Source organism: Micromys minutus (assembly GCF_963924665.1).
Source record: "Micromys minutus genome assembly, chromosome: 32".
NCBI classification, from domain to species: domain Eukaryota; kingdom Metazoa; phylum Chordata; class Mammalia; order Rodentia; family Muridae; genus Micromys; species Micromys minutus.
The window spans coordinates 5,431,576-5,444,056 of record NC_137967.1 but is presented as its reverse complement, the minus strand read 5'-3'; the positions used below and the strand labels follow the sequence as shown (position 1 = coordinate 5,444,056).

The 12,481-nt window shown below is 48.4% G+C and overlaps 1 protein-coding gene across 1 annotated transcript; it reads left to right on the top strand.

Moving 5' to 3' along the window:
- The first annotated feature begins 378 nt into the window (after nucleotides 1-378).
- On the top strand, nucleotides 379-12,279 carry NAPSA (napsin A aspartic peptidase). Its single transcript, XM_080908914.1, has 9 exons — nucleotides 379-468; nucleotides 7,018-7,153; nucleotides 7,235-7,358; nucleotides 7,492-7,610; nucleotides 8,158-8,357; nucleotides 10,381-10,503; nucleotides 10,601-10,745; nucleotides 11,081-11,179; nucleotides 12,014-12,279. Exons 1-9 carry the CDS (start codon nucleotides 395-397, stop codon nucleotides 12,251-12,253), a joined length of 1,260 nt encoding a protein of 419 aa, XP_080765040.1. The 5' UTR covers nucleotides 379-394; the 3' UTR covers nucleotides 12,254-12,279.
- Nucleotides 12,280-12,481: the final 202 nt, after the last annotated feature.

Here is a 12,481-nt window from a genome sequence, read left to right as displayed (position 1 = left end):
CAGACCCCTTGCAAACCTTTCCTGTCCCTCCCTCTTGCTCAAGGAAAAAAAAAAAAAAAAAAACTTGTGGTTAATGAGTCTCAGAAAAGTGAAGTGAAAGTCAAAAGTTTAAGTCATAGCTGGGCAGGGAAGGGGGTGCTGGGTCTGCCCGCACTACTCTCAAAGGTTCAAGCCAGAAACCAGTGAACACACTCAGCACGTATATTAAACAGTGTGGTTCTGGTCCCTGCAGCACCTGCTACGGAAGGAACACACACACACACACGCACACACACACACACACACACACACGTCACCTCTGTGTTCCAGTAGGTGGTGGGGCGTGAACAGGGTGGAGTCTCAAGGGGGAAGAAAGGGGCCACAGGACATTTTGGTCCAACCCTAATCCCCAGAGATGTTGCCACCACTGCTGCTGCTGTGCCTGCTGCTGCTTGGGAACTTGGAGCCTGTCGGGGCCGCACTGATCCGGTATGGGGAACCCCCACCTCACCCCTGACAGATTCCTACCTAGCTTGTCCTTTAAGACTGAGGCTGGACTTGGTGTCCCAAGAATCCAATTATTTTCAGGGTCCCCAGATTTTACTTGTGTGTATGTGTGTGTGTGTGTGTGTGAGAGAGAGAGAGAGAGAGAGAGAGAGAGAGAAAGAGAGAGAGAGAGAGAGACAGAGACAGAGACAGAGACAGAGACAGAGACAGAGACAGAGGGAAGGTTCTATGAATGTGAATCCAGCTCAGGTTCAGGAATTCAGGTTGTTTTGGCTACAAGCTTCCAAACCCTCTGAGCCATCTTAAAAGCCTGGGTCCCCACCTCTCAAACTGGGCTTTCCACCCTGAGAAATTCAGCATAATACCCAGTTAGGAAAAGTAAAGGTTCGGGACCCCCAAGACCAAGTTCTCAGCACAAAGGAGAATTATTTGTGACAGAGGGATGGAGGGCAGGAAATGAGAGACAAAGACAGGCGATAGAGGATGAGGAGAAGGGAAAGAACAAGGGGGAGGGAGGAGAGGAAGGGTATTTGTGCTGGAATGGAATGAAGGAATGCCTCTGGATAGAGAAGAGACAGACGGGGCCCACAGGCAAATGGAGGTTTATACAGGTACAAGGGGAAACCCTGTGTTCAGAGGAGGAGTTTAATTTCAATGGGGCATGTTATTTAGTGAGCCAAAGGGGGCTTTTGATTGCCCACTTCAATACTTTGATAGCGGAACCTTGGTAGTCAGCCTCAGGAGGAGGAAGTAGCCAAATAATGGGTTTTAGCAAAGCGGAAGGAATGGGAGAGATGAGCAAGGCCTGCCAGAACCACACTTGCCTCACCCTCTCGAGCGGGCCCAAGTCCCTTCATGTCCTAAGAACCCCACACTTTTTTGGTTGTTTAATTTTTCTTTGCTTGGTTTGGCTTTGTCCAGACTTGGTCTTGTGTAGCCCAGGCTAGCCTCAAATTCCCTATGTAGCCCAGGCTAACCTCAAACTCCCTATGTAGCCAAAAATGACCTCAAACGCCAAGGTTCTACTGTTCCCATCTCCTAAGTGCTGAAGTTCCTGAGAAGGGAACTGTGGGGTTTGTGCTATGTAAGTACCGTGCCTGCTGAGCCATATCCTTAGCCACAGCCCTTCAACATTTTTTAAAAAAAAAACATACTGTCTCTCTATGTAGCCCTGGCTGTATGTACTAGAACTCACTATACAGACCAGGCTGGCCTTGGACACATAGAGATCCTTCTGCCTCTGTCTCTCAAATGCTGAGATTAAAAGTGTTTACTACCAAATTAAGTCCAGGATACTCTTTTGGCTAAGTTGTGTGGAGTCCCATCATTCAGGGAGGCTGAGGCAGGAAGGCTGAGTTCAAGTGTATGGAGATTCTGTCTACAGAAACCAAGAGCTGGGGATACGTCTCAGAGGGAGAGCGTTTGTCTCCTGACACCTGGATCTCCATTGGATCCCCAGCACCACAAGGTGAAGCATCTCTGATTCTGAAGCCCAGGATTAAAGACCGTCCTTAGCCAACCAGCATACACTTTGTGAGGAGCTTCCTTGGACCCAAGGCGAGGCCTGGCAATTGGGCTCTGAGGCTCAAGTCCCCTGACTTTCCCTCCATTTCCTATAGACTCTGTGGTCTGGAAACTTTGCTATCCCCAGATCCTCAGCCTCTGAGCATACCTGTTTTAGGAAGGTTTCCCTATGAGTTACCTCAGTGCCTTGTCTCGGTTCCTTCTAGAAATTTCTTCCTTCTTTTCCTTTAGCATCTCCCAACTCTTGATGGGGCACCCACCCTTCCAGAAAGCATTTCCTGAAGCCAGCACCCTAGACACGCTCTGGCCTCTTCAGGCTGAGTCACAGGACTGGGTTAGGTTGTAAGGGTTGAACAGTGGCCAGAGGTCGTGGTTTCTGTTTGTTTGTTTTTGTTTTAAATCTACTTATTTTTGTGTTGTGGGTACGTGTGCTGACACAACACATGAGTGGGAGTCAGGAGCACCTTTTGGGAATAGTTCTCCCCTTCTGCCTAATGGATCCTAGGACTAAACTCAGGCCATGAGAATTGGTAGCAAGTCCCTTGCCTTTTAGGCCATTTTACCAGTGATGGTTTTCTTTTTTTCTTTTCTTCCTTCCTTCCTTCCCTCCCTCTTTTCTCTCTCTCTCTCTCTCTCTCTCTCTCTCTCTCTTTCTGACTCACGTAGTCCAGACTAACCATCACCATAACCATCAGCTAAGGATGAACTTCTGATTCTCCCGTTTCAACCATTATCGGTGTTTACCACCCTGCCTGACTTCCGTGGAAGCCGGGGTTTCCTGTATGCTATGTGAACTCTATCAACTGAGCCTCAACCCCAACCCCTTTAAAGCTGAATTCTGAACCCACTATATTGCTGACTCCCAAATCCACGCCAAGAGCAGTAGGCATAGGATGCCCAGGTCATGATACGCTACATCCCAACACACTCCATCCCCTGGAAGAGAGAACCAGGAGACCTACATTTGAACCAGCCTTTAGGTCAGGGCTTGGTAAACACTCAGTTCAAGGGCCAAGTTCAACAAATCCTCAAACAGCTTTTGCGATGGAATCTTAAAGAGACCCCGCCCACTCATTTGCACAGTGGCTTTTGCTGTTTTCCTGCCATGTAAATGAGCTGTTTTTTTATTAATTTATTTATTATATAATTTATTATCCTGATTACCGTTGCCACTTCCTGCTGCCTCCGCCCCTATGAGCTTGTTTTTTGTTGGTGGTGGTTTTGAATGTTTTTTTTTTTTTAAACTGGAAAAAAAATGTATGAGTATTTGCCTTGTCTTAGGATTTCTATTTATTTATTTATTTAAGGTATATGAGTGCTTTATCTTCATGTATACCTGTATGCCAGAAGAGGGCATCATTATCACAGATAGTTGTGAGCCACCATGTGGTAGCTGAGAATTGAACTCAGGACCTCTGGAAGAGCAGTCAATGCTCTTAACCGCCAAGCCCAAATAAATAAACCTTAAAGTGGAAAAAAAAGTTTTTTTTTAAAAAAGGATTAAAGTTCAAACTACTTTAAAATATTCATTTTGCTCTAAAATTCCAAAGTCTCTTTAAAAGTTCAAAGTCTCAACCTCAAGCATCTATAAAACCAGGACAAGAACTTTCTTATCTCCAGAGAGAAGATACAGAACACAGTCACAAGGGAGGCAAAGCGTAGCAAACTCACAGTGGTGAGCTCAGCCTGTCTCTGGGACACATAATCTAAACCCCAGAGGGTGTGTCCTGGCACTCACGGCTCATCTGAGGCTCAGGCAGGCTCCACTCCCTTGGTGGTCATCCAAGGCATTAGCATCTTCAAAATGCAGGATGGCTACATCTTCACCAATGGCTTCTCCCGGGTGCTCACAGTACCAAACCTCAGCTCCATGACCCGTCATACCTTCAGAACCAGCAGCACCTTGGAAACTCTTACACACTACCAAGTTTGGTTGCCAGCAAAAGGTCTAGCCTCAGCACCCTCTCAAGCATAGCGTCTGTGTGTTGAGCCTGAGGAAACAACTCCCAATTTCTCAAAGATTTCTCAATGATTCTGGTTCCTTCTCCTCTTCCTCCCCCTCCTCCTTCTCCTTTTTCTCCTCTTTCTCCTCTTCTCCTTCAACAGAGTCTCACTGTGTGGTCCTGGCTAGTCTGGAACTCTGTATAGACCAAGTTGGCATTGGATTCACAGACATTTGTCTACATGACACTCGATCTATGCTATGATTACATGGTGTGTGCCACCATGGCCAGACCCGGGTCTCTTTTGAAATAGTGCTAATTTCTCAGCTCCAACTAACCAGGATCAATCGTCCCAGCGAAGCAAAGTTTCACTTTGGTAGTTTTTAACTAAAAAAAAAAAAAAAAAATCACATAAGTGGCCTTGTTAGAGTGTTTAAAGCACTCTTTAAAAAAAAAAAAAGTGATGATGATGATGATGTATTGAGCGTTCTATCTGCATGTACACCTGCAGGCCAGAAGAGGGCACCAGATCCCATTACAAATGGTTGTGAGCCATTATGTGATTGCTGGGAATTGAACTCAGGACCCCTGGAAGAGCTCTTAACCTCTGAGTCATCTCTCCAACCCCCTCTCCAACTACATCTTGAAATTTTATTCTGTAAGCCAGGGTGGTTTGGAACTCATGGAAATTCTTCTGTGTCACGGATTGTATGTAGACTAGAGACTGAGGACAGGGGAAACCTTTACAGGATTCTTGGCTTACCAGTCATCTGACACCACTCAGTGGCAGAGGCAGGAGGATTGCTACAAGTTGGAAGCCAGCCAGGTCTATATAACAAGACCTAGTCTCCCTCCCCACACCACTCACAGAGAAAGAAGGGTCTGACCACCACCATGGATCTCATAGGTCAGATCAGGCTTTACGCTGAGGTTCCAGAGTCGGGTCTGTCTTTGCTCCACAGAGGAGCTGGTGACTTCATTTCTCCAGTCAGACCCACTCTTACTGAGCACATCTTCTGCCGAAGGCTAAGAGGCCCGAGCAGAGCTTTCTCTGCTCCTTTTGTTCCCCTTTAACTTCCCTTCTTCTTGTCCTGCCCTTGTGGTACCGAGACCAAACCCACAGTCTTGTACATGTTAGGCAGCTGCTGTACCTCTAAGTTGTGCCCAGCCCCACACTAGGGGATTCTAGGCAGGGGCTCTACCTCCAGGCCATTTCTTAAGACCTCTTTTCATTTTTATCTTTTAAATGACTTTTTTAAATCTAAATTCAGCCAAGCAGTGGTAGCACATGCCTTTAATCCCAGCCGCAGGTAGGCAGAGGCAGGACTATCTCTGTAAATTCAGGGCCAGCCTGGACTACGGCGTGAGGATCAAGCTAGCCAGGACTACTTAGTGAGACTCTTTCTCAAAACAAACAAACAATCAAACAAACAAGACCACCTATAAACCAACTTTTATTTACCTTTTTTTTCCCTGCATGTGAATTTTGCACGCCGCAGAGAATTTTATAATTTTATTTTTATTACATTTATTTATTGTCCATGTGGAGGGGTCTAAAGACAACTTGCAGAGATCAGTTCTTTCCTTCCGCCATGTACCTCAGGTCATCAGGCCTGGCAGCGCGCACCTTTACCTGCTGAGCAGGTTTTCCAGCTCTCGTGAAGGTTATAGTGTTACCTCTTCATCATCATCATCATCATCATCATCATCATCATCGAGAGGCTAGGCTCTGGTGTTTAGTCCCCCTCCCCCAAGCACAGGGACAAAGTTCTACCATCATGCTTGACGCCCCCAATGACCCCTGCGACAGTAAGCTTGTGGCCCTCCCTCCCCTGGACAAGGTCCATGTGAAGGATTGTCAGTGCCGGCTTCAGAGACGGACAGACAGACGGCTCAGTGGTTAAGAGCACTGGCTGCTCTCCCGGCACTCACGGGGCACCTCAGGACCGTCTGAAACTTCCGTTTGAAGGGATCGATCTCACATCCTCTCTGGGCTCTCTCTGCAGGCTCCAGACACTGTATAGTGCGCAGCTATGGAGACAAAACAGCCACACACATAAAATACAGTTATTTTTAAATCTCAAAAAAAATTGTTAATGTGGCATGAGATCAGAAGTTCTTTTTGTTTGTTTGTTTCTTCTGGCAGTAATGGAGATTGGATCTACATATGCTTCATATATATACAATGTTTATTTTTGATATTTTACATATAATATTGGTTTTTTTGTTTGTTTGTTTTGTTTTTTTTAAAGAAGGGTTTCTCCGTGTAGCCTTGGCAGACCTTGAACTTGCTCTGTAGACCAATCTGGCCTCCCAAGTACCGGGATTAAAGATTTGTGAGCCACCACTGCCTGGCCTGTTATATTTGATATGTACTTTTTTCATTAATTAATGTTATTTAATCACTTTACATCCAAATATCTGACCCTCTTTCCTTCCAGTCCCCCCCACACACAGCTATTTCCCATTCCCCTCCCCTTCTTTGAAGAGAGCCCTCCCCGTATTACCCCACTCTGGTACATCTTTTATATATACTTTTTATTTTTTTATTTAAAAATTAAAAATATATATGCGCTTTTAATTATTGTTTTCTAATTATATGCTTATGTGCGAGTCTATGTGCGGGTGAGTTCAGTGCTTATGAAGGTCAGAAGTGGGTGTTGGGTCTCTTGAGGCTGGAGTTACAGGTGGTTGTGAAACACTCAATATAGGTGTTAGAAACAGAGTTCAGGTTTTCTGCTGGATCCCCAAATGTCACTGAGCCATCTCCCCAGCTTCCCTTCCCATCAGCTTTGGGGGGGCATCTTTGGACCTCACAGAAAATGCTGGTTCCGGGGGAACAGCTTACCTCAAGGTATGTGGATACTGGCGGACCTTTGAGTCTGTACACTACGGATAAGTTTCTCCTGTGGGGCTGTGAAGCTGTCCTTCAGCAGCACTTCCGGGTCAGGAGCTGCAGTCGGAGATAGTTACCTTCAGGTCCTATGGAAGGCATCTATCACACGAGGTCTTCTGGATGTATGGGTTTGTCACTGTTCAAATCTCCCTCCCCCCCCTTCTCTAGAGTCCCTCTTCGCCGAATCCACCCTGAACACAGGATCTTAAGCCCACTGAACGGATGGGAAAAGCCAGCAGAGGTTTCTAGGGCCGCCACCTCTGATGGCAAGCCCTTCCTTGTGCCTCTCTCCAAGTTCATGAACGTGAGTCCCAGCGCCCCTGGTCCCACGCTTGCGTCAGAATATCCAGCTTTTCCTTTATCCCGTCTTCTCTTGTGCCACCAGGCCCAGTATTTTGGAGACATTGGTTTGGGAACGCCTCCTCAGAATTTCACTGTTGTCTTTGACACTGGTTCTTCCAACTTCTGGGTTCCGTCCACACGATGTCATTTCTTCAGTTTGGCCTGCTGTGAGTTCCCCTGAGGAAGAAGGCCAAAAGGGGTGGTGGGAGGAGGGCCTCGGCCTCAGTGCTCCCTAGGCTGTCCTCATAGGTGCTGAGTTTCCCATGCCCTAAGTGACTCCTATCTTATCTCCTGAATTAGGGTTTCACCATCGTTTTAATCCCAAGGCCTCCAGCTCCTTTCGGCCCAATGGGACCAAGTTTGCCATTCAGTATGGGACTGGACGGCTGAGCGGAATCCTGAGCTGGGAGAATCTGACTGTGGGTGACTTCGGCCACACAAGACTTCTGTTTAGAACCAGAATCCATCACCATCTGGTTCAGGGAGGGGCTTGAGAAGCCAGGCCCTGATGGGAGGAGGTGGATGGGAGTGGGGTGGGGATAAGAGAATTATGGGGGTGGGAGTCCCCTAGGGAAGGGAGGGAGCTTCTTAGAAAGAGTTAGAGTCGGCTGGGAAAGAAGGTAAGGTTTCTAGAGAAGAGACAGGGTCTCCTTAGCAAGAGGATGAGGCTTCCTGCGAAGGAGCGAAGGAGCAAAGGAGCGGGGGCCTCTTGAGAAAGAGGGTGTGGCTTCTAAAAAAAAAAAAAAAAGACAAGAGGCTTCCTTTGCCAATAATCGTTGCCTCCTCCGAAGTGGAGCTTCCTGGGTGGTGGAGTGAAACCTCCTGAGCACACGTGTGTGTCTTTTTAGGAAGGAGCGGGAAGTGTGCCATTTAAATCCCTTTCCCAATGATCCCAAGCAGGGTCTCAGCCATAGGGAGAATAATGTGTTTGTAGAAGTAACTGTTCCCACATTATTTTACCCCTAGATCGGGGGGATCCAGGGTGCTTCTGTGACGTTTGGAGAGGCTCTGTGGGAGCCCAGCCTGGTCTTTGCTTTGGCCCACTTTGATGGAATCCTGGGCCTCGGTTTCCCCACTCTGGCTGTGGGAGGAGTTCAGCCCCCACTGGACGCATTGGTGGAGCAGGGGCTACTGGAGAAACCTGTCTTCTCCTTTTACCTCAACAGGTATTTTGTGGGAGCTAACTCCACACCTAAGACCGTAGATAAGGCTAAAATCCCTTCTTAAGGGGCATATGCCCTCCTCCTAAGGTGATCTGTTACCTAGGCACCTTCCACCACAGTTCATTCTGGGGAACCAATGAGTTTATCCAGCTTCCCTCCCAGAGCACAGGGAAGGCCTTGCTCACCCTGGTGTGTGTGCTCCTCCCCTGAAAAGGCTGTCCCTGAAAAGTCTCCACCCAGCAGGAGCCCCATAGGTGGGGCTCCCCCAGTCTTCCCTGGCCTGTAGACTATCACCTCTCCCAGGCCACTAGCAATTGAAGCAGAGTGCCCAGGTGGGGGCATCTGCCTACTCAGGTGAGACTCTCATGGCCCCCCTCACCCTTCCATGAGGGGGTGTAAACAGTCAACAAGGCCAGCTGAGATGAACTTTTGCAACAGAGCACAGCTAAACTCCCAAGATGGTGGTTGTTTAACTTGGCACAAAGTCAACACCAGTCCCAAGAAACCTTCTTCAGGAAGTCCCATTTATCAGCACAGGTAGTCCGGTGGCCCTTGAAGGAAGTCAGCCTCCCAACACAAGAGCTTCTACTTACATTCAGGAAAGTGCTTACCCAATAAGAAAAATGAGAAAAAAAAGAAAAAAAAAAAAAAACCCACAACCTAAGTGGCAACTCCGGACATACCAACAAAGCTCACCATGAGTTCACAATGCCCCCAGATTTTGAAATCAAACGGGAAATTCCATGCCCATTCGACAAGTACTCCACTTAAGGACCCTTTCTTCACCCCAAAGCGAGCTCACACTTCACTGGAGAGCCCTTCCTAGAACTGGGGTCAGCCATGACTCACCAGCATTTATTTATTCTATATAAGTACCCTGTAGCTGTCTTCAGACTCACCAGAAGAGGGCGCCAGATCTCATTACAGATGGTTGTGAGCCACCCTGTGGTTGCTGGGATTTGAACTCAGGACCTCTGGAAGAGCAGTCTGTGCTCTAACCACTGAACCATCTCTCCAGCCTCCTCAGCTTTTAGTAGGCACAACCTTACACTCTCCTCAGTATAAGCACAGCGGTGCCTGGCTGTCAGCCCAGCACTGGGCAGGTGGAAACAGGAGGATCAGGAGTTCAAGGTCATCTTTGTCTTGCTTCCGGTCCCCATATCTAGGACCTGTCTGCACTCCTCTACCCCCACTGTCTTCATTAGGGTCATTACTGTTATGATAAAACATATGACCAAAACCAAGCTGCACAGGAAAGAGTTTATTTGGCTTATGCTTCCAAATGGTCATCAGTGAAGGAAACAAGGACAGGAATCCAAACAAGGCAATGTCTTAGTTAAGGTTCCTATCGCTATGAAGATGCACCGTGACCAAGACAACTCTTATAAAGGGAAAACACTTCATCGGAGCGGGCTTACAGGTTCAGAGGTTCAGTCCTTCACAGTCATGGCAGGAAGCAGGCAGCGTGCAGGCAGACATGGTGCTGGAGAAGGGACTGAAAGTTCTACTACATCTTGACCTGAAGGCAGCAGGAAATGACAGTGAGCCACCAGGCTTGCTTTGAGCTTCAGGTATCCCAAAACCCACCCCTAGTGACATAGGTCCTCCAACAAGGCCACACCTCAAAGTAGTACCACTCCCTATAGGGACAACTTCTTTCAAATCACCACAGGCATGGACCCAGAGGCAGAAGCAGAGGTCATGGAGAGGTGCTGCTGGCTGGCTTTCTCCCATGGCTTGCTCATGGAACCCAGGACCACCTGCTCAGGGGAGGCCCCACCCACAATAGGCTTCGCCCTCCCACATCGGTCACTAATTAAGAAAACGCCCCACAGGCCTATAGCCTGTTCTTATCGAGTTATTTTGTCAGTTGAGGTTCCCTTCAGTGACTCTAGCTGGTATCAAGTTGACGTCAAACTAGCCAGCACACCCACCTAGAACACAACTGGCAGGAAGTTCCATCCCTAGCCACCTCGGAAACCAATGGATGAAACACCAGTTTCCTAACTGCACTTTCCTTCCGCAGGGATTCTGAAGGCTCTGATGGGGGAGAGCTGGTCCTGGGGGGCTCAGACCCGGCTCACTACATACCTCCCCTCACCTTCATTCCGGTCACCATCCCCGCCTACTGGCAGATCCACATGGAGAGGTGAGGAGCCTGGCTGGTTTCATGGCGCTTGAGCTGAGAGTCTGGACACCCAGGTCGTGCCTCTGATGACAGCCCCTGCCCCATCCTTTCCTCGCAGTGTGAAGGTTGGCACAGGGCTGAATCTCTGCGCCCAGGGCTGTGGTGCCATCCTAGACACAGGCACATCCCTCATCACGGGACCTAGTGAGGAGATCCGGGCCTTGAATAAAGCCATTGGGGGATTTCCCCTCCTGACTGGGCAGGTGAGGACCACTCCCGGTGCTGATGCATGTAGTAGAGGATCTTGGGAATTTGGTGTGTAGGCTGGCAGGAATCGGATGCCTAAGGGACAGAACCAGGTAACTAGGAGGCTAAAAAAGAAGGCAGGTGAATCTGGTGGTCCGAGCGATGGGGCAGAGGCAGTGGGAGGAAGGCAACATGCTTTCCAGGTGGGTAGGGAAGAAACATGCAGAATTGGACTTAACAGGAGAAACCTGCATAACAAGACTTTTGTATAGGAGGCACTGAATACCTGACTGCCCAATATAAACTGTACTCCAGGGCACCAGGGAGTCTCACTGTTCCTCTTCTCCCGCAGTACCTCATTCAGTGTTCCAAGATCCCAGACCTTCCCCCCGTCTCCTTCCGCCTTGGTGGAGTCTGGTTTAACCTCACAGCCCAGGACTATGTCATGAAGGTAAGGTGGCCGCCACGGTGACCACAGGGTAACAAAACTGAGCTGGAGTGGGTGGAGCTGGGGTTCTGACCCACCAGGCCCAGGAACTTTGCCCTTAGAGGCTCTTACTGTGTAGCTTTGGCAGGCCCAGAATTGTTAATGTAGACCAGGCTGACTTCAAACTCAGAGATGAGCTCTCCTGTCTCTGCTTCTCAAGGGCTGGGATCAAAGGCCTGCTAGCACCCAGCCTAAATCTTACCTTTCCTTTTCTATTCTCCCTTTCAAAAAAACATTTTTTTTTTGTATTTGCTTTTTCTAAAAAACAAATTATGTATATGAGTACAGTGTCGCTGTCTTCAGAAACACCAGAAGAAGGCATCAGATCTCATTACAGATGGCTGTGAGCCACCATGTGGTTGTTGGGAACTGAACTCAGGACCTCTGGGAGAACAGTCAGTGCTCTTAACCTCTGAGCCATCTCTCCAGCCCTCAAGATTTTTTATTTATGTGGTGTGTGAGCCAAAAGACAATTTAAAGGAACCGATCTTCTCTTATTACGAAGGGGTCTGAGGATTGAACTCAGGTCGAAAGACTTAGCAAGAACCTTTACCAGCTAAGCCACACCATAGCTTCTCTTTCATTTCATTCCTTTTCTTTTTTCCTTTTAAATGGAGTTTATGGGTGTAGCCCAGGCTGGCCTTGAACTCCATACCCTCCTGCCTTTGTCTCTGGAGCACTGGGATCACTGGCTGATGCATCCTGCCCAGCTAGAAACATTTCTTGTCCTCTTCTGGGTGCAGAGGGGACAATCAAACCCGAGCCCCGTGATACAGTGTCCCCCGTGTCACATTACAGATTCTTCAGAGCGATGTTGGCCTCTGCCTCTTGGGTTTCCAGGCCTTGGACATCCCCGCGCCTGAAGGACCCCTCTGGATCCTCGGGGATGTCTTTTTGGGGTCCTATGTGGCCGTCTTTGACCGAGGGAACAACAACATCGGCCCGCGCGTGGGACTAGCGCGTGCTCAGTCTCGTGGAACAGGGCGGGCAGAAAAAAGCGCTACGCAGGCGCAGTTCCTCAGAAGACGCTCTGGTTAAGGTACATGCACCCAGGGCCACAGCGGCTATGCTTCTTTCCAATAAAAAAATAAATAAATAACTTTTCACGGAAGGATACCGTTGGGGTCACTTTCGGAGAGGGAAAATGAGTGTTTGACCTCTGGAATTAAGGAAGACAGGCGAGGGAAGAAAATTATCCCATTCTGCAGGGTGCGCGCCAGTGAGAGAGGTCCCGGAACAACAATCCCCATGAATCCTCTAGCCCCT

Coding starts and splice junctions, on each gene's coding strand:
- NAPSA (XM_080908914.1), top strand. CDS start 395: ATGTTGCCACCACTGCTGCTGCTGTGCCTGCTGCTGCTTGGGAACTTG. Junction 7,611..8,157: donor TGAGCTGGGAGAATCTGACT/GTGGGTGACTTC, acceptor TTTTACCCCTAG/ATCGGGGGGATCCAGGGTGC. Junction 10,746..11,080: donor TTCCCCTCCTGACTGGGCAG/GTGAGGACCACT, acceptor CTTCTCCCGCAG/TACCTCATTCAGTGTTCCAA.